General features: G+C 37.5%; 1 protein-coding gene across 1 annotated transcript in view; it reads left to right on the plus strand.

Moving 5' to 3' along the window:
- Window positions 1-20,363, plus strand: part of BCKDHB (branched chain keto acid dehydrogenase E1 subunit beta) — a 141,131-nt gene that overhangs the window by 22,482 nt on the left and 98,286 nt on the right. Inside the window, exons 4-6 of the mRNA XM_086745473.1 lie at window positions 6,226-6,359; window positions 6,997-7,152; window positions 11,521-11,629. Of these exons, the coding sequence (XP_086601599.1) occupies window positions 6,226-6,359; window positions 6,997-7,152; window positions 11,521-11,629 (399 nt within the window). The remainder of the gene's footprint in view (window positions 1-6,225; window positions 6,360-6,996; window positions 7,153-11,520; window positions 11,630-20,363) is intronic.

Here is a 20,363-nt window from a genome sequence, read left to right on the forward strand (position 1 = left end):
TTATTTTCAAAGCACAGGCTGTGTATATACAGCGGTGGGTTTTTTGAGGTTTTTTTGGTATGTGTGTATGTGGATATTTGTGTTTCTCCTATATCAGACCCAATTCATTGCACTTGACTTGAGACTTTAGATTGGCTTAAATGGGGGTTGAGACCTGCTGCTCAGCCATGCAGTTGGCTGAGCGATGCCAGAGGTATGGCTGAGTCCTTGAAGCCTGCTGTGAGTGTCTGGGCACACACAAATGTTCTTGGCTCAGACTGTGCTGCTCTTGTAGGATACAGAATTAGGGAAAAACAGAGAAGTAAAGCTCAATTCTGTAAATTGTGTTATTTGACACACAGTAGGTAAAATGAACAAGAAGAAGTTATAAGCTATTTGCATATTAAATCCTTTTCATTTCATGTAATTAATTTTCATCTGTTAGGCAGGTGAAATGATCTCTTGGGCAGCTCTGGAAAAAGCAGCTTTTTAAATGGCACGGCACGTTACTATGTAAGAATGCAAGACTGAGAGGTAAACCCTTTCTGCGTCTGTGAAACTGAAGGCTTGCTTTGAACAAGTAGATTTGAAGTTTGCATATTCAGCTGGAAAGCTAATCTGTTTTTACTGGTATTCACTATAGAGGAACAGTGCCCATTGCACGCTTTTTTAAAGCTGAAGAACTGTGACTAGGCTATCAATAGAAGAAGTGGTAGAACAAATTGTTTAAAATTCATTAGAAGCTACTGGAACTGTTTTGTCTTCACCCAGGATCTCTAAAAGAGCTGAGTATGAATTTACCTAACTACTTGCTGTGATGCCTACCCTCCCACACCGTGTCAGAGAAATGAAAGATAACAAGTGTCACGCGTTGTAAAACTGGGTTTAAAAGGGATTGTTGGACCAAGAAAGTCTGAATGCTAGATAGATTGCGTTAAATTATGTTAAAGAATAAAATTAGCAGACTTATGTAGATGTACATCTATGAAAAAACGTAGATATTATAGAATCATAGAATAGTTAGGGTTGGAAGGGACCTTCAGAGGGCATCTAGTCCAACCCCTCTGCAAGGAGCAGGGCCATCTCCAACCAGATCAGGTTCCTCAGAGCCCCGTCCAACCTGGCCTTGAATGTTTCTTCTGGGACTTTGTTTTCTTTACAGTCCTCTGTTTCTCCATATGCATTCATGATTGTTGCAGTAGAGGACAGAATATATTTAGCTTCTATTTGAATATATTTACTCTTCTATTTGACTTCTAATGAATGTTTTAAATGAAAGTTAATGAGATTATAGGGACAAATAAAATGCTGCCTAGGTATATTGTTAATACTACTCAGTACTGACATTTTTTAAGATGCCTTTTTTTTTTTTAAACAGAAGAGATGTAGAAGTATCTTAAAAACAAACCAAAACACCTTCCTTTAAATCACCAGCATTACTGCATAAAGCACTCAAATGATCAAGTGTAGGTTCTTACAGAGTGATGTGAAATTACTCAGAGTTGGAACCTTGGGTGGTGAGTTAACATTACAGGAGATTTGGTATTGTTTGAATATCTCATTTTTGAAGTTAAATTAAGACAGGACCATGTTTCATTGCAGATACTGAAATCTGAAATACTTTTTTCCTGATGGCTTGGAACAAATAAAGATGAAGCAGGCCAAACATTAATGCACAATAATCGACTACATATGTCTGTAAACACGTTCTGTTAGGTTGCTATGAAACTTTTTATTCTTGGAGGACAAGGAGATGACTGTAAGACTGCCTTAAAGCTGTTGCCCCTTAGAGGGTCAGTGGTAATTTGAACATTTGTGGGGCACTTAACTGTTTTTTCCAAAAATCTCAAAGATCAATCTTTTTTTATTTAAGTAAAAATAGATCAGGAGAGGATGAAGTCATTGTTTAAAAATTGCTTTTAATCACACACTGCTTTTTCCTTAATGTTTTTAATCTTTCCAGATTTACCTTATTAGGCAACACTTCTAGTGTATTTATTCAGTTGCCTAACATGTGTCTAATATTCTTCCCGAGTTTTTGAGACAAAGAGATGAGAAGAATCATCCTTTTTTTCACACAGCCCTGTTTGCCATATTGCTTCCCTCACTACTTGGAAAAGGGCACCAACCTGTTCAGATGGCTGAGACCAGGGATGTTTATAAAGCTGGGCAGGTTAATTAAAATGGACACCAGCATAACATCTTTCTTCAGAGGCTGACGCACCTGGTTTCAGATAACTAGATGTACAACTTCCACCTGGAGTGACAAGTCAGCTCACAGAGTTTGTGTTAGCTTATTTTGAGCTGTGTGGCTGACGCAAGTAATAGAAGAGTACATTTCAGGAAATGTTGCTTCATTGGTACGGAAATGAAATATGGACAAAGTATCTCTGGGTTATTTGTCTACTTAAGTCAAATTTCAGCTGAGTGAATGGTTTGCAAAGGATGATGCAAATGGCTGTTTATCAAAATTAACTTCCTTTTCACATTTTGAAAAAAAGTAAAAAATACAAAATGTGAAATAAAACAGATAAAAATACATAGGTCTAATACCTTTAAATTTCCAGTGTTTAAATAATTAATATTTGTTTTAGTAAGGATTTTCATAATGTATAAGTAAAGATAAGTGGTAAAAGCCATGCTATACATTTTTTTGATATTTGGAGAAATGAATAAATTTGTTTTATCCTAATGATGTGTGTATCTTTTTCTCTTAAAAGGCTAGATTTTATTTAAAAAAAAACAAAGCAAGCAACCCAACCCTTGAAACGCTGGAAGGGAGGGATGTCATCCAGCGGGACCTTGACAGGCTGGAGAGGTGGGCCCATGTCAACCTCATGAAGTTCAACCAGGCCAAGTGCAAGGTCCTGCACCTGGGTCATGGCAATCCCGGGCACAGATACAGGCTGGGCGGAGAATGGATTGAGAGCAGCCCTGAGGAGAAGGACTTGGGAGTGATGGTGGATGAGAAGCTCAACATGAGCAGGCAATGCGCCCTTGCGGCCCAGAAGGCCAACTGCATCCTGGGCTGCATCAAGAGGAGCGTGGCCAGCAGGTCGAGGGAGGTGATTCTCCCCCTCTACTCTGCCCTGGTGAGACCCCACCTGGAGTACTGTGTCCAGTTCTGGAGCCCCCAACACAAGAAGGACATGGACCAGTTGGAGAAGGTCCAGAGGAGGGCCACAAAGATGATCAGAGGGCTGGAGCACCTCTCTTATGAGGACAGGCTGAGAGAGTTGGGGCTGTTCAGCCTGGAGAAGAGGAGGCTTCAGGGAGACCTGATAGTGGTCTTCCAGTACCTTAAGGGGGCCTACAAGAAAGATGGGGAGAGGCTGTTTAGTAGGGCCTGTTGCAATAAGACAAGGAGTAATGGTTTTAAAATAGAGGGGGGTAGATTTAGATTGGATATTAGGAAAAAATTTTTTTACAATGCAAGTTGTAGAGCACTGGAACAGGTTGCCCAGAGAGGTGGTGGAGGCCCCATCCCTGGAAACATTCAAGGCCAGGTTGGATGAGGCTCTCAGCAACCTGATCTAGTTGGGGATGTCCCTGCTCCTTGCAGGGGGGTTGGACTAGATGACCTTTGAAGGTCCCTTCCAACCCAAACCATTCTGTGATTCTATGAAACTCTATCCAAGGCTCGTTTGCCTGTGTAGAAGAGTAAAGTGCTTTAGGTTTTGCTTTTAAGAAGGGATCTGTTTTATTTTTGTGTAAGTAAAATCAAAACCATTTCTGAGCACTGAATCTCATTCAGTAACAATTGCCGTGGCTCTTTCTTCACTGTTTCAAGCCATAGTACATCAGGATTATGCCTTTAATTCTCAAAGTCCAAATTAGGTACTTCAAGTTGGTCATGTTATAACTGTCATGTTGTATTTCACATTTGCTTTTATTGATTCTCACTTCATTTATTTCATCATACTCTATTGACAGCAGCATTCTGTCGCTAATTTAATATCTCAATAGTATTTCAGCAGTTTTGTTAGGATATCTTTTATATTCTGAAGTTAACTGCCACTCTCACTTCCTCTGCCTTTTTTAGTCTGACTGACTTTTGAACCCAGTTCCTGCAGAGAGTATTATTTTTTTTTTCCCAGGAGGTATGAAAAAAAGTACAGATGACTGGAAATTACTGAGATCAGCTTGCTCATATACCTTGGAAATAGGAGCTAGCAAGTTGTTCTACTTGTAAAATGTTCTCTGATCTGCAAGGTACTTTGCTGCGATTAGGAGTTGATTAGGGTAATATTGTGCGCGTTTGACATCCAGACAACAAAACCCTACTTTCTTTGAAAAGCTGTGCAATAGTTCTGTTAATCTGGAATTCAGTTTTAATTTCTGAGCTACCTCTGGTAAAATTTTTATCTCCAGCAGCAGTAGCAGGACTTCTAAGTCATAAGAATTTTAAAAGTTTATTGGAAATTTATTTCTAAACAAGAAGCAGCACAGTGTGCATGTATCTTAAAAGTACTGTGAGTCTCAGGGATTTTAATTTCAAACACTGATTTATGAGAAATGAGTAAAAGTCATAGAAGTTTAGAATGACTAGTTTGGGAAACTGTTGCTTCCCCTCAAAAAGATGATATTTAAGATGCTTGAAAATGTTTCCTCTGTCTTGTATGTAAAACTGTGGAGTGTCCTGCAATTGTGGTAATTCTTTGTACTTGTGTTGGCTTGTGTGGCCTCACTGACAACACCAACAGTGTAGAGTCATTCGACGGCATTTTCTTTACTTGCCTTAAATGAGTGGTGTCTTAGTCATGTTCCTGGTGGAAGGAAAAGAGAGGAAGGCAGAGGAAGACTCAAAAACTAGTTACTGATATATCAAAAAAATCCCCCCAGACCAACCAACCAACAACAACAAAAAAAAACCCAAACCAAAAAAATGAACCCCAAACAAAGTAACCCTTGAAGTGTGAAACTCAAAACACCAGGTAAAGCATGTGGACAGGATACGAACAGTGACAGTGCTGGGTGATGCGCGAAGATGAAAGATTTGTAAAATGCCTCCCTTTAGTGTATCGTAAATAGAGCTGTGGGCAATGGTTCTCCTCTTATCATCTCCTTCTAAAACCTTTTGTTAGTTTCCCTTTCTCTATTTTGTTAACTTGCAGCTATTGAAATGATAAGTCTTCATATTGACAACTTTCCTTGTTATTGATTAGTTATTATATTATTAATCTTTCTTTTTAGTTATTTATTTGATGGTTTTGTAGTTATTGTTAGATTTATTTCATAGCTGCTGGTGTGCACCATGCTCACTTTTTCTTCCATCCAGTTTGAAGTCTTGGCATATTCATGCATGATGGACTCCTGTAGAAACCTACTGTCGATTTATCAAAGTTCTAAAAGGAAAATTTAATAGCGTAACTAGGTTCTCCTATTGATCTGCTGAGGGTGTACAGTACTGCTGGCAAATATTGTAAATATGTCTTATTGAGGATACTGTAGTGGTTTCATCTCCCTCCCCCTCTTTCTTGTTTTTAATTGCATGAACTGAACAATTTTGTTTTCAGCCAGCTATTAGACTGATGTATATTTGGAATCTGAAATTATTGTGGCATACAAATATGTCAGGGCTAAAATGACCTTTTGCACTCCCACAGGGAAAACACAAAGCCCAAAATATTTGATCCAGTCTTCTGCCTCCAACAGCAGGAACAGCTTTTATTCTCTTGCCTTGGACACAAACCAAATGCTTTAGCAAGTGCAGCCTTACCTTATGAAAGAAGATTGGTAAAGCGGGGCACTGCTTGTGGGGAATGTGGGAGAAAGAGAGTATACATGCAGATGCCTATGTAGATCCATCTGCCTTTGAGTATGAACAGTTAGTACTGACTACCTGAAAAAAATTGAAGTAACAATACTTTTATTTATTGTAAGCTTTTAAAAATGCTCGTAAGTATTCTTTACTCCTCCCATGTAAGCATGAGGGATGTGCATGCTTATCTGTATAATCAGAACAAATTGTTTTTCTTGAAGTGTTAAGAACATTCTGTGTTACAGGAACTATTCTTATCTTTCATTTTGTTTCTCCTTCTCTTCCTCTGAGCTGTTACAAATGAAAGTGATAGTATCTTTAGCTGCAATAGATGTTTATTGTTGCTACACCTAAAAAAAGCCCATCTAAAGAGCCATAGGCTTAATTGCGTGATTGGTTTATAACGTGAATATTTCTGGGGCTGAGTTTTCCACATTGAGCTGCTGTGTTAAAGGTGTGTTTTGTTTTTTTTTTTTTTTAAATAGGTAAAGATAGAGTTTTCAACACCCCTTTATGTGAACAAGGAATTGTTGGCTTTGCTATTGGAGTTGCTGTTGCAGGTGCTACAGCCATTGCAGAAATTCAGTTTGCAGATTACATTTTTCCAGCATTTGATCAGGTTAGTACTAATAATTTTGAGAGAAGTAGGACTGTTTAAATTACTCTTCTGTTAGCATTAATACTTGGTTTGAATATGTCATTTTTGGAAAATATATCCACAGCTGTATTACTAATATTTATGCATGCTTTAAGTAAACAGGAAGGTACCAAGGCAAGTTTGAAGGCTCATTAAATAATGGAAATTAAAGATGTGGTTTGAAGCAAATGTCTCTTTGTTTGTTTTTATTTTTGGTTTTGTGGCTGTATTGGCTTCAGCAGCCTTAAATTCCTCAGCTGTGTCATCCCAACACCATCTCTCACTTCTCTGTGCTGCTGCAGCCAACCATGTGTCCACAGGACAAACTAGAGATTTGAACTGGGCTGATTGACAGTATAGGAATGGCGAAACAACTGGATTATATGGCTACTCCTAGGGCCTAGGCATCTCACTTGAACACACTGAATTATGACTTCATTTACCTTGGAAAATATTTGCCTTTTCACTGACTTACAGGATTCTTTTGCTTCTAATTTGGTCCTCTGAACCCCATGCATGGTGCAGATGGTGTACTTACATGTCATATATTGCAGATGCTTAATGATGCATAACTAAAGGCATTGGACTGGATGTTACTTTTGTATATAAATCTTCCTAGATCGTTAACGAAGCAGCAAAATATCGTTACCGCTCTGGAGATCTGTTTAATTGTGGAAGCCTCACCATCAGAGCCCCCTGGGGCTGTGTGGGTCATGGTGCACTATATCACTCTCAAAGTCCAGAAGCTTTTTTTGCTCACTGTCCAGGAATAAAGGTACAGTAACTCTTATTTTATGAAGATTAACTTTGTTTGGATTTTTTTGTTTGTTTTTTAATAGACCTGACTAACAATGAGTCTGGGTGCAGGCAGGGGAAGAAGAATGGAAGTCAATTGACAATAAAATATCCGAATATGTTAATTAAAAACTCTTTTAGAAGTTTTCAAATTATAAAACTTAAACTGTGTTAAGTGTTTGAGAATTTATAGCCTTATTAAAACCATCTTTACTAGGCATAGCACTTTGTATTTGTGTGGGGTTTTTTTGTGCTAAAAGCATACATTTTACATCTGTTCTGTGTCCAGTGTTGTACAGAAACTAAATACTACTGTCCTTTTTTTTTTTTTATTTGTGCATCTTTTTTCTGCATCTGGAGGTTGTGGAGTTTCCATCTGTGGAGATATTGAGAAGTTGTCTGCACATGGTCCTGGGCAACTGGCTCTAGGTGGCTCTACTTGAGCCGGAGTGTTGGACCAGATGACCTCTGGAGGTCCCTGCCAACCTCAACTGTTCTGTGATTCTCTCAATGATAACTTTAGTCAAGCTTTCTGTGTGAGACAGTGGCGTCCCTTGAAGCTAAGATTCCTAGTGCTTAAAAGAATAATTTTCCTGGAGAGAGGGAGAGGTCATCTCAGACTGAGAGCACTATTGGCCAGCTCTCCATTTTTTTCCTGGGTAAATTTTTGTCTATGGACTTCTGGGTTAATTGGCATCCAGTCCCTTGAGAAATGATTCATAGCTTGATTAATGTGGAAGACTTAAGCAAAACCAGCATTCCTATGCTGAAGACACATGTTCATTCTTTATCTGTTGCTTAAGCTATTTTCTGTATATGATTTTGGTCTAAAACTTCAGATGTTATTTATTTTCAAGGAGGCCATTTCTCCTACTCATTTCTCTTTACTTAAATAAAAAATCTTATATTATTCACATTTTATTTAATGATATTTGAGAAACAATGGGTGTTCTTTATGATATTTGAGGTGTTCCTATTCTGAACTTGAAGATATTTCCTGATATAGACAAAAGCAATCTACAAAGTCCTTTGCCACATAATTGAATCAGATGGTTTCTTGAGCTTGTTTAAAAACTAGAGTAGTTTATTATCGTATGGAAGCACAAGATAACTTATATGAATAAGATACTGGTCTAGCTAATTTATGCTGATCTTGGTCAATCTCAAATCTCTATATACTGAACCAAGTGCTCAGATTTAGTGGTCCACTCTGGTGATTAAAACTCTTTCTAATTCATAGCAACCTGGTACTACTGTGCTTAGTCTTCTGAATAAGTTAGTAAGTCAGAATTGTATTTAATTACTCCAGGGAATTTAATTTCTTTTCTCTCATCTCTGATCTTTCTCCGTGTTGGTTTTTCACTTTCTTTTGCTTTTCCTTGGGTGAAGTGCTAAAATAGGTTGCTACCACTAATAACTGACATCTCAGTTAAAGGGCATTAAATTCTGTGGAGCTGATGGAACAATATACTAGGTTTTGATGCACAGAGAAGTATTTTAGACCCTATCTTTTGAGTTTCATATCTGTGTGAAAACAATGTTGTTCCTTTAATATTTTTGCGAAGTTGTTTATCAGTGCAGTAAATAATGTTTAAGCCTTTCACTTTAAGGTTGCAGGTCTTTTTTTTTGAATGAATTCAAACCCAGCCCTTAACATATGAATCCAGATATGAAAATGAACTTGTGGTTCAGATGCATTTGCAAAAGTCCCATATCTACACATATTTTCTCCAAATTACAGGAGGAAAGGCTATGTATTACAAGCTGGAAGGGCAGGATTAATCTTTGGGGAGAGTGCTTTTCAAAACTGCCTTCTTATCAAACTTTGTACCAGGTTCCTGACTTAAGAATTTTAAGTGAAAGGTGAGGTTTGGACTTCCCAAGCAAAAGGGAGTCTGTACAACTTTGACTGTTCAGGGGAAGGACTGTAATTATTAGTACTTAAGACAAGGCTTCTTGAGGTGACAAGGACATTGCTACATGATTGTATCTTTTGTCTGCTGTTGTGAAGGGTGTATGTCTTAATGGATCAGACTGTGTTCCAAAATTACTGTATTTACTCTCTCCATTGCACTGTTAGGCTGTTTCACAATATTTACCGTCACAGCTAGAAGCTTTCTTTTAACTTCCAGCCTAAATTTGTTCCTAACCAACTTGTATATTTGACTTAGTCTTTGTTTTCTTAGACTATCAAACTATCAAAGAGATGTTAACTATTTCTGAAGCTCTTTTGGCACCTCTTTGATTCATTTTAGAATCACAGAATGGTTTGGATTGGAAGAGAACTTAAATATAATCTAGTTCCAACCCCTCTGCTGTGGGCAGGGACATCTTCCACTAGATGAGGTCCCTCAAAGCCCCATCCGACATAGCCTCAAACACTTCCAGGGATGGGACATCCATATCTTCCTTGGGCAACCTGTTCCAGTGCCTTACCACCCTCACAGTAAAGAATTTCTTCCTTATATCTAATCTAAACTTATCCTCTTCCAGTTTATAGCTATTGCCCCTTGTCCTACCACTACATGCCCTTGTCAAAAGTTGTTCTCCAGTTTTTCTGTAGGCCCCCTTGAGGTACTGGAAGGCCACTATAAGGTCTCCTGAGAGCCTCCTCTTCTCCAGGCTGAACAGCCCCAACTCTCTCAGCCTGTCCTCACAGGAGAGGTGCTCCAGCCCTCTGCTCATCTTTGTGGCTCTCCTCTGGACCCTCTTCAACAGGTCCATATGCTCGTGTTGGGGACCCCAAAGCTGAACAGAGCTTTTGTTTACTTTCAGAGAAATTGATACAGTCATGAAGTATTCCAGCTGGGTTTCTAGCAGTGATTTTTGCAATAGCACTAACACTTCCTTGGCTGTTTTATTATGCTCTTTTAGGGCTGTACTGCATAGTGTCTTAGTCGTCCTTTGAGCAGTTAAATTCAGATCTGAATTTCTACTGTTGAGTTCTAAATTTATAACAAAAATGTAGTCCTTAAATGTGTGACTTTTCAGTATGTATTGTTCAGTTTGCTTTTGCTTTTGTCAATCATGTCCGCAATGTGAACTAGATCTTTTTGGTATCACTCTCTATAGTACTACTGACTCTCAGCTTTTGAGTATTTTTCGTTATTATGTTCTGACTTAACATCGTAAATGGATAAGGTAAATAAAGTGTCCTAAAAATGATCCCTAAGGAGCTGCATGAGTAACATCCATCAGTTGGATAATTTCCCATGTGTCTGTTACCAAATGCTTTGGTGAAATATTAATAGACTGCTTCTCCCTTGTTTAGAAAAATCACTTATCAAGTTAATTTGATGTGATAGCAGATTTAGGTTGCGTTTTGACTCTTTTCTATTACTTTTATATAATTAAATGTTGTTACTCTCAAAAAATATTTTGAAGCCTTGGAAACTCCTGGAGTCAGTAATTTAACATGTCTGTAGTTACATGGATTTTTTTTTTCTTTAAACCAAGTGCTACAACTAATGCTTCCAGTCAGAGGGGGCTGCCTCTAACTTCACAGCTATAAAATGTTTGCTAGTAGACTTCACACTGCGTGTGCCAGCTCTTTGAGATCTCTGGGATGTTAATTAGCAGGTTCTTCTGATTTGAGGGAGTTGAGCTCTCAGGTTCTATTTTCATTTAAACTGTGAAAATTTGGTAATTTTCATTCATAATCAACATTCTCTTAGATTACCCAAAAATAATTCTTCTGTTGGCAAATCAATTATACTTTTTCTTTCCAAGTACTCAGATTACATCTGGAGGCCTTGCTTAGTTTTCTCTTTGCTTGATAATAGTTTCAGGTATTTTTTGGTATTTGTTCATTTCCAAAATAAACAAATTTCAGGCTTTCACTATAAGCAAAGTCAGTCAATTTTAAATAGCTATTTCTTTTTTCAGTCTTCAAAACTTACTGGACTAAGTCTGAATACCTTCCAGGCCTGCTCTGATGACTCTACCCAAGCAGCTGAGGATCACTCAGCTGAACTTTTTTTGTCATACATCTACACTAATTTTATTAAGCTGATGTGTAATTTTTATTTTTTTTAAATCTGGCTGACTTTCTTCTGTTCCTTCTACCTCAAAATATTATTGTTAAAAGGTTAATTCTGCCTTATTGGGAGTCCATTTAAATCATGGTGTAGAGGGAAAAACTATTCAAGCCCATCAGTGAGTAAAATAAAATTCAAAATTTGGAGCATGTCTTAGTAATGTAGCACTGATGTTAATTCACTTTGTAAGAACTGCTCAATCTATACATAGATTAATTTAAAGCAAATAATTGCTTGGTTTTTTATATTAATTGAGGAAACTTGTAGCAGAATTGCACTTTAAATGAAGTGTTTTAAAAATATTTTTACAGATTGTTATTCCAAGGAGTCCTCTTCAGGCCAAAGGACTGCTGCTGTCATGCATAGAGGACAAAAATCCATGCATATTCTTTGAACCTAAAATACTTTACAGAGCTGCAGGTAAAGATTTATATGCTATATTTTCCAATAAAGCAACACTTTGGGGTTTTTGCACATATGTGTTGATAGTCACAGCAAAAACAATACGGTAGCAGAAGTCTTGACTTGTTTTGTCTCTAGCTATGTTTGGGGGTTGTGTTTTTAGAGGAATTGTGAAAACTGATTAAGAAATCTGAATTTGGCTGCAAAGATAAATGAACTTTTACAGTCCAGTTCATGCTCAGTTAACTTTGGAAGTTGAATGCTTTGTACCGTCTTGGGTTTAAGAATAAAAGAAGAAATGAAACTAAGAGGCATTATCCTTTATCAAATTGCAATAGGAATTTGAAATACGTTAAACTGCTTGCTTTTTGATAACTCTAGATATTAAAATAAGTTTCCAGATCAGTTTTTATTTTTACAAAATAACTGAACCTCACCATCACCATTTTCCCAAAGTTAAAATTTCTTTGAAGTGCTTAATTTCTAAGGGGGCAGGTTTTCAAGATTTTTAAATTTTAATCTTATGTGGAAGGAAGTATGACTGCCATTCCTATTTACATATGTTTTTGTTACAGTGAGCTTTTTGGTTCAAAGAAGTTTTAACAGCTATGATTATGTGTAACATAAAAGAACAGAGTAACTTGAAGATGATTGTGCTTGAGTTGGTTGTAAAAAATAGCTTGTTACTTCTTTGGACTAGAGAAACTGGACTAAGAACAGATAATGGATGAAAACAAATATTGCATGTGGAGCAAGGCAGAGTGATTGGGTGAGCAACTGATAAAATAGAACTGAAACCATCACTTACCTTCAGTGTTTCTGTGTCATAGAGCTTTATATACAAACTATGCTTGAATTTGTCAACCCAATTTATAAGTTGACTCTGTGTGAACTGAAGTTGAGCAAAGCACAAAATGTTTGTATTTTAAAAGAGGGTAGATTTAGATTAGAAATAAGGAAAAAAAAATTGTGGTGAGGATGGTGAAGCACTGGAACAGGTTGCCCAGAGAGGTGGTGGATGCCCCATCCCTGGACATGTTCAAGGTCAGGCTCCTTGGGTCTCTGAGCAACCTGATCTAGTTGGAGACAGAATCACAGAATCAGAGAATAGTTTGGTTTGGAAGGGACCTTCAAAGGTCATCTAGTCCAACCCCCTGCAGGGATATTCCCTACTAGATCAGGTTGCTCAGAGCTTTGTTCAACCTGGTCTTGAATGTTTCCAGAGATGGGGCATCCACCACCTCTCTGGGCAACCTGTTCCAGTGCTCTACAACCCTCAGTGTAAAAAATTTTTTCCTATTATCTAATCTGAATCTGCCTCCCTCTATTTTAAAACGATTACCCCTAGTCCTGTCACAACAGGCCCTGATGAGATGTCCCTGCTCACTGCAGCAGGGTTGGACTAGATGACCTTTAAAGGTCGCTTCCAACCCAAACCATTCTATGCTACTTTGGATCTTTTAATAGCACTTTTCCATCATGCATCCATTTTGTTAGTAAATTTATTATCTTCCTAGAGAAGAGAATCAAAAAATAAGAAGGGAAGGACTTGGAAATCAAACATGAAAGCTACAAAAACCAGCAGAAAAACTCAGGAACAAATAGGATATTTACTGGGGAAACTGCTTATTTGCTTTTATATTTTCCAAAAAGATCCAGAATTCCTGTTAGCAATGTATTTTTTAAAGTGCAACTATTTTTAGTGTGGTGTACTCAAAAGGGTATTGCATTCCTTAAGTTCAGTGTGTTTTGAGAGATTACTGAAATTTAGCAATAAAGACCTCTGACCCTTCATTTAGATGAAGTAGTTTAGAAAATGAACTGAGTCTTAGAGTCCTGTTAAACAAAGAAAAAACCAGAAGTTTAAAATCACCGTGTCTTTAAAACAACCCTTTCTTTCTCTTTTTTTTTTTTTTAAGTATTTACAAGTCACAGAGACTGTAGAGTTAATAAAATACTTGCTTTCACAGTGGAATGAATGGCTGCACGTCAATGTCGCACAGCTTTTGAGAATATAGGGAGGTTTTTGTGTTTGATGAAATGATTTGTAAAGCAATTGTTGGATTGTCTAGTGAACAAAGATCAGCCTTGTGATTCAAATCTTTAGTAAATATGTGCTGAAGTAGTGGCTAATGTGGTTTACACACTGGTCAGTAATGAACCACAACATTGCTGCAAGATGATGTTGGTAGTTTCTGAAAGACTGTGATTCCCTCCTATATTCCGATGGCCTGATTTTCAGAGAGATTACCTACATTTTTATCTTAAAATTTCTAAGAACATCAGTTTCATGATCTGGGCTGAAATTTACAGTACATTTATGTCAACATGTGATGAGGATGATTGTAAGAGGTAACATCTTTCATTTTGAGACCATTTTGAGTCGCATTTTAATTATTTCTACAATTTAAAGTGGGAATATTTTATTATGTGGAAGGGTTTTGATGTTCCTTTTATTTTTGTTGAAAACCTCTCCCTCTGGAATTGTTACTTCATCTTCTTAACTGCTTAGCTGTCCTTAGTGGGTTGGGTCAGCTTGAACTGGAAGAAGAGTGCTGTCTGGGAGTTTCTCCTAGGAAATTAATCTCTCTTGGAGTTCCTTCTTATGCTGCTGGTCACGGTCAGGGTTTGAGTAATTCCACCATAGAAATGAAGTGGCCTGGTGAATTCAGAAATGGACCGGGGTCGTCATGATTGTTTGGTGCAGAGGCAGCAGCAATGAGACACAAGCCTGATAAAGAAGAACAGGAGATGGTGGAGAGAAGGATTTTTAAAATGCAATTGTCTTGTGTTTTGAGCAGAGCAAACTTTTATAATATCCCGTATTAGTGTGTTGATTCTAGCAGGGAAAAGATAGTACAGATTCAGAAATTCACTTACACAATAAGCTTGAACTCTATACATATTTCTTGTCTCTTTCCATTAGTGTCTCAAAATACTACAGGGTCTTCCCAAGGCTGGGAATATGCAGGCTTTCCAAAACAAGAAGACAAAATGGTACCAGATGTCCTCTGTTGCTTTATTTATCTCTGATTTTTTTTTTTTTTTAGGGGGGGAGTAGGGAGCAAGTGAGGTGAGTTGATTTCTACCAGAAGCTTCCACTTTGACACTGATACATTTTTAGGAGAAAGACAGGATATTAATTGTAAAATATGGTATAAAACCCCACCCAAGAACCAGGACCTCATTCTTAAAGACAAAAAATAATTTATTTCCATGATGATAGCTGAGGCATTGAATAATGAAATTATATTGCCCTTACCATAATTTTTTTTTTGTTCTAGCTTCATGTGAATAGACATGTTTGTTGCAGAGAACTTCATGACTGATGGTACACTGGGTGTGTAGAGACTTCATTGAAAAATTAATGTCTTAAAGATGATAATGGGAAGGAGTATTTTCTATGTGTAAAATTAATGTAGGTATTTGAGCTTCATCATTCTCCTCTAATGGAATTTTCTTTCTCCCTTTGAGGCCCCTGAATAGCCATCCATGATATTTTGGTCAAAGTTGTTAATATCTTTGAAATTTCAGCTGAAAATAGGCTATAGATGGGATAGTCTTTAATATACAGGGTATCTGTCCTTGTTCATGTGGGTGGAAGCTACTAATGCTTTGTTTAAAACAAACAAACAACCCAAACAAACAAAAAATGACAAAACCTCCACACCCACTGCACCCCAACCAAACAAAAAACTGCCCTCTGCTTCTGCCCCTAAGTGTTGCTGCTATTGTTGAAATTAGCTGTTGGATGCTGATGATAGAAGATAATATATGTGTAGCTTAGGATGTATATAACTTGAAATTGCTTTTTGAGAAAGTTAAGCAAGGTGCCAGATCATTGCTGTTTTAAATCAACCTTGTGATTTTGCATCTGATGCATACCTCCAAGGAGCTATATAGGCCCACCAATTGCTTTCAAGTTTTGGTTTTTTGTTTGTTTTTTTTCTTGGCTTGTTGATGAGAGGGCGAGTTTTTCAAGATTCAGGCATAGATTTTTTTAATAACAGTAAAGACATTGTTAAAAAAAAAATAATCTTTGTAAGTGTTTTGAAACATAAGTCTACTCTCCAAGGAAAATCACAGCTGTAGCACGAAATATTTCAGTGTGACTATCACATGGAAAATGTAGTTGCTCTTGTTTTGGAATAATTAATTTAGCTGGATGTCTTCCCAAATGAACACAGATTTGCTTATTCACGTATGTTGTATGCTTATTCAAACACGAGGTAAAACTAACCATGTTATTAAATGAACATTCATTTCTGTATGAATATTTGCTATCCAAACATGCCTTTGCCCACACAAGATACAAGAATAGAATTAGGCCTTAAATCTTCACCTTAGTCATCTGTGGGAGAAAGGTGGATATCAAAGTAACATCACCTCAACTTCACCACATTCACACTGTCATGAACTGAGGAGAAAAGGCAACTTCCAAAGTGAAGAACAGCTTTGCAAGAACATTTTGAAAAACATTTTCTGGTTCATTCAAAAAGTAACTCACACTTCAGAAATCCAAGAGCCCTAGTAACACCAAAAGGAGGGAGTGGACTTAAAGATCTTAGACTTTGTCTGTTAATAGTAAGTTTTAAAAGTTACAGAAGAGAACTATCTATTCTGTTTGAATGAACATATTCTGCATTAGCTCTGATGTGCAACCAATTTGAAATAGTCCCTATATACAGATATATGTGTTTCTGTATAGGTATATGTAACATGTTATCTATGTGCATATATATGTTTATATAGATATGTACATATGTAAGATATATATAATAAAACAGTAACTGATGAGAAAAGAAAAAGTATACTTAGCATGCATAGTTGTAGCTAGTAATTGCAGATTTCTTCTTCCCAGACTCTGAAGCAGTACGGTGCTGCATCTGTGGCTGAGCCCACAGGGAGGACTGCCTATTTCTCTTGCAGTCACCCCCTTTACTAGCAGTTTATTTAGCAGAGGACTTGCTGTTCCTCGGTGTGCCTGGGCTATTTGGAATGCTCACCTTTACTCTTTGTTTGCTTACTTGAACAGTTATGGCAGTGCCACCACCAGCTTGGATGTACATATATGGAGTGCGGAATGACAGTGTTTCTCCCCCTGGGGAACTCTTTTCCTTTCAGAACTCCTGATCTTAGCCTGTCTAGCAGCCCTGTTCCTGATCAGAACAGGATCTTAGCCTGTCTAGCAGCCCTGCATGGTTCCCACATGTGAAAGAATAGCCTTTTACTTGCCTCACTCCAGTCCCTCCTGGTAGCTGATGTTTTGGACACATGCTGTTCCCACCCCAGCAGCTGGTGGCCAAGACCCCCACTTGCTCCTGTAGCTCACACCACAGACCCAGGGCATCTGCACCCTGGTTTGACTCCTGATGCTGGCCCAGGGTCTTGTCTTCTCATGCTGCTCTCACCAGAAGCTGGCACTTAGTCCTTATAGCACACACCCCTGCACAGGACAGAGAGTGAGATTATACAGAGTTAAGAAAGGATTTCAAAAGAAGCTAGGACTGACCACCATGATCAAGCACAGGACTGTCGAACATGCTGACTTGGTCTCGTTTTACGTGCAACTGGCCCTTTCTATAACCCTTTCTGTTTGTTCCCCACCTTGTTCCTCCCCAACGCCCTTCACCTTCACATGCCCTCATCAGCTGGTGTAGTTCCACGCACTTCTCTCCAACACTCTGGGCTCTCAGGTTTTCGTGCTTGTCAGCTGCAAGGTCCTGTGTTGCCCATAGTTTCTTGATAGCCCCTCACTCAGTGTACCTGACCAGGTTTGTTTCTTGTCTTTGTCTCTGTTGTGTTTGTCTTGAGGTTTGTGTCTCTGTATATTTTGTTTGTAGCTTCTTCTTTTTCTTTATCATCCCGTTTGACAAGGTCCTCCCTCAGATAATAATAATCTTACTGAAAGAAACACTCCCACATCCCCATACCTTTGTGAATAAGTGGGACTGAGCAGGTTTGGTTCTTGTTCCTGCCTCCCTCATAATTTGTTGGTTAAGTCTGTGTCCCTGTGTGTTCTTCCTTATGGCTTCCTCCTTTTCCCGTTATCCCCTTTTGCACTGAAAAGGTCATTGTCCAAACACCCTTAAGGGACCAAATGCTCTTTCCTTCCACGTAACCTTACAGTGGTCATCAGAAGTTTTGTGTATGTTCATTTGCCTTGTGTAAAATTAGAAAGGAGGAAAAAAAAAAAAGTAAGCCTTTCTGGTTAAAAGTCTGGAGTTAAATATGGAAATATGCATATAGAGAGAGACTTCTGTTGCTGGTTAACTTATGAAATTATGATGTTATTGGAAGTGCCATAGTGATGTCCCCCTAAATGTCAGAGATACTAAGAAAATATCTGAATTAAAAATAAAAAGAAAGCTTTGATTTAGAAAAAAGTAGTTAACAGCCTGTGCAGTGTCAAGAGCACATAATGGTTGTAAATCAAAGGAGAAGATGAGTCACTTTGACATTATCAGGTTTAGATATCTTGTGGAGAACCTACTCTGATGTTTTTTGACCTTTTCAGTTTCATTTATTTGTACTATATACGACGTTGGTGGTGTAGAAATAAATACGACTTGCATCAGTGGTTGTTATAGAGACAAGACAGGTAGGATGAGAAAGCATGTGTTTTCTTTCTGCTGTTCAGATTGCTATTTTAGAAAAAGCAACAGATGGTGCAGCCTCTTAAAATTAACTTGTGATGACCCTCGCTGATAATTACAACTTTTTATTAATTGTTTTATTTGAAATCTGGATTTAAAATATTTTATTTAAAATATCATATTTGTATCTTCAGTAATAGATGAATAGGCTGCTTGGTATAAACATTGTTGTCTTGGTTTGGTTAATTATTATGGAAGAATCTGCATAGAATAATTTCATATGCTACTTTTCATCATTGTTAGTGGAGGGAAGAGTTTTTACAAAGACATTTCAATAAGATCCTGCCAAATCTGGACTTCCCCTGTGGATTTTTGACAAGCTGAAGTTTGCATTTAAAAGCTGCAGGAATTCTAGATGAACTCATCCAATGGGCATTTTGTTGCAGAATGGTTTAGCTAGAATAAGAAATTAGTTAATTTGTGTAACTGGATATTTAATTTCTCTCAGTGAATAAAACCATTGCACAGAGAAGGAGCTCTTCTTGTATCCTATACACCTCTAGTTCTTCCTCCGGTGCATCCCACTGTCACTTCAAAACCTCCTCATTCATGTCAGTTGCCTGGGTTTCCACTTGAAGGTCTGGTGGCATCTTTATAAGGTTCTTGTTCTCCAGGTTTCATGTAGATGACAATCCCATGAAAAAGACAGTTATGCAATGCCAGTTAGCACAGTTGTGGGTTTCATTGTCTTTCAGGATCTCTGTTTTCTTTTGCTTGAGGGTTTTACAATGTGCAAAATCCATAGAAGCCGAATCTGCTTTATTCTCAGCCTCTAATGTGCAGTGAGCAAGGACTGGATGTGCATTTCCCCACTCTATATTGCTTTAGCCACTTGTTATTCAAATAAATTATTATAGGAAGGCACTGATATTTTAATACATTAAAAATAATAGTTTGCAAAGAGATCTGATTTTGTATTATGTTTAAAAGCAGCTTCTGTTTAAAATTTTTTTTTTTAAATTATTTTCTTCATTGAATGGACATATGTTCTTGAATTATGCTGGGAAATAAGTTCCTGTTCTGTTTTTAGGATGAATGATTTAGTTCATATGTATTTCTCCTCTGTGCTTGTTCAGGTGAAGTGAGATATCTCTAATGTAAGCGTAGGCAAAAGCTGTTTTACTGTGAGGGTGATCAAACACAGGAACAGGTTGCCCGGAGAGATTGTGGAGTCTCTGACCATGGAAATACTCAAAACCTGATTGGCCACGGCTCTGAACGACCGGCTCTAGGTGACCTTGCTCTGAGCAGAGGGTTTGTACTATGGGATCTCCAGAGGTCACTTCCTTACCTCAGCTATTCGGTGACTCAGTGAAATTAGTAGTATTTATACATCATTACCAGAAAAAAAAAAAAAATCTGCTTTAATTTCTTAAAAAAAATATATATATTCACTGCTTGATTTATTGAAAGATTATGTTTGTAACTTGTAAGCCAGGAAAAAACCCTAGATCATTCTGCTTCTATTGGATCTGCTAAACCAATGAAGAAAAAAATACAAAACACTTACTTTCTCTCTTGCTTATCACTCAGTAGGATTATTTGTCATAATAGTTCAGCAATTTTGTTCAGCAGGAACCCAATAACTATTTTATGAACTATGAAATATGTTAACAAAAAAGGTAGAGTGCCTTCTTTTTAAATGGGTTTTGTGTATTTAGAAAGAGTTGAGTATTTTTTTTTCCCATTTATCATTAGAGTTTATACTAAGAAGTATTATTTGACTTGCTGGTGCATAGACAAGTGCACCTTTAGATCAAAACAATATTTATTTTAAAATATGATATATGGAAGCTTTTAATCACAGTTTTAATCATTAAACTAGATAATGTCTAGAGCATTGGAGCATTGATTCAAAACTAGCACAACTGACCTAACATCTGAAAACTAGTAAATGGCTCTTAAGTTGAGTGGAACCGCCTTAAATGTCTTAGAGAAGACAAGATGCTTAATTTTTATCTACTCTCTCTAATTGTGTTGTATTTTTGGTGAATACATAACATCTTTTCAAAGCAAAGATATTTAGACTAATTTAAGACTGCTATAATCACAAGTTCTTGCTGATGCTTTCTGTGTAGGTTCTGAAAACTTTTTCC

Source organism: Chlamydotis macqueenii, chromosome 3, assembly GCF_036417535.1.
Source record: "Chlamydotis macqueenii isolate bChlMac1 chromosome 3, bChlMac1.mat, whole genome shotgun sequence".
NCBI lineage: Eukaryota > Metazoa > Chordata > Aves > Otidiformes > Otididae > Chlamydotis > Chlamydotis macqueenii.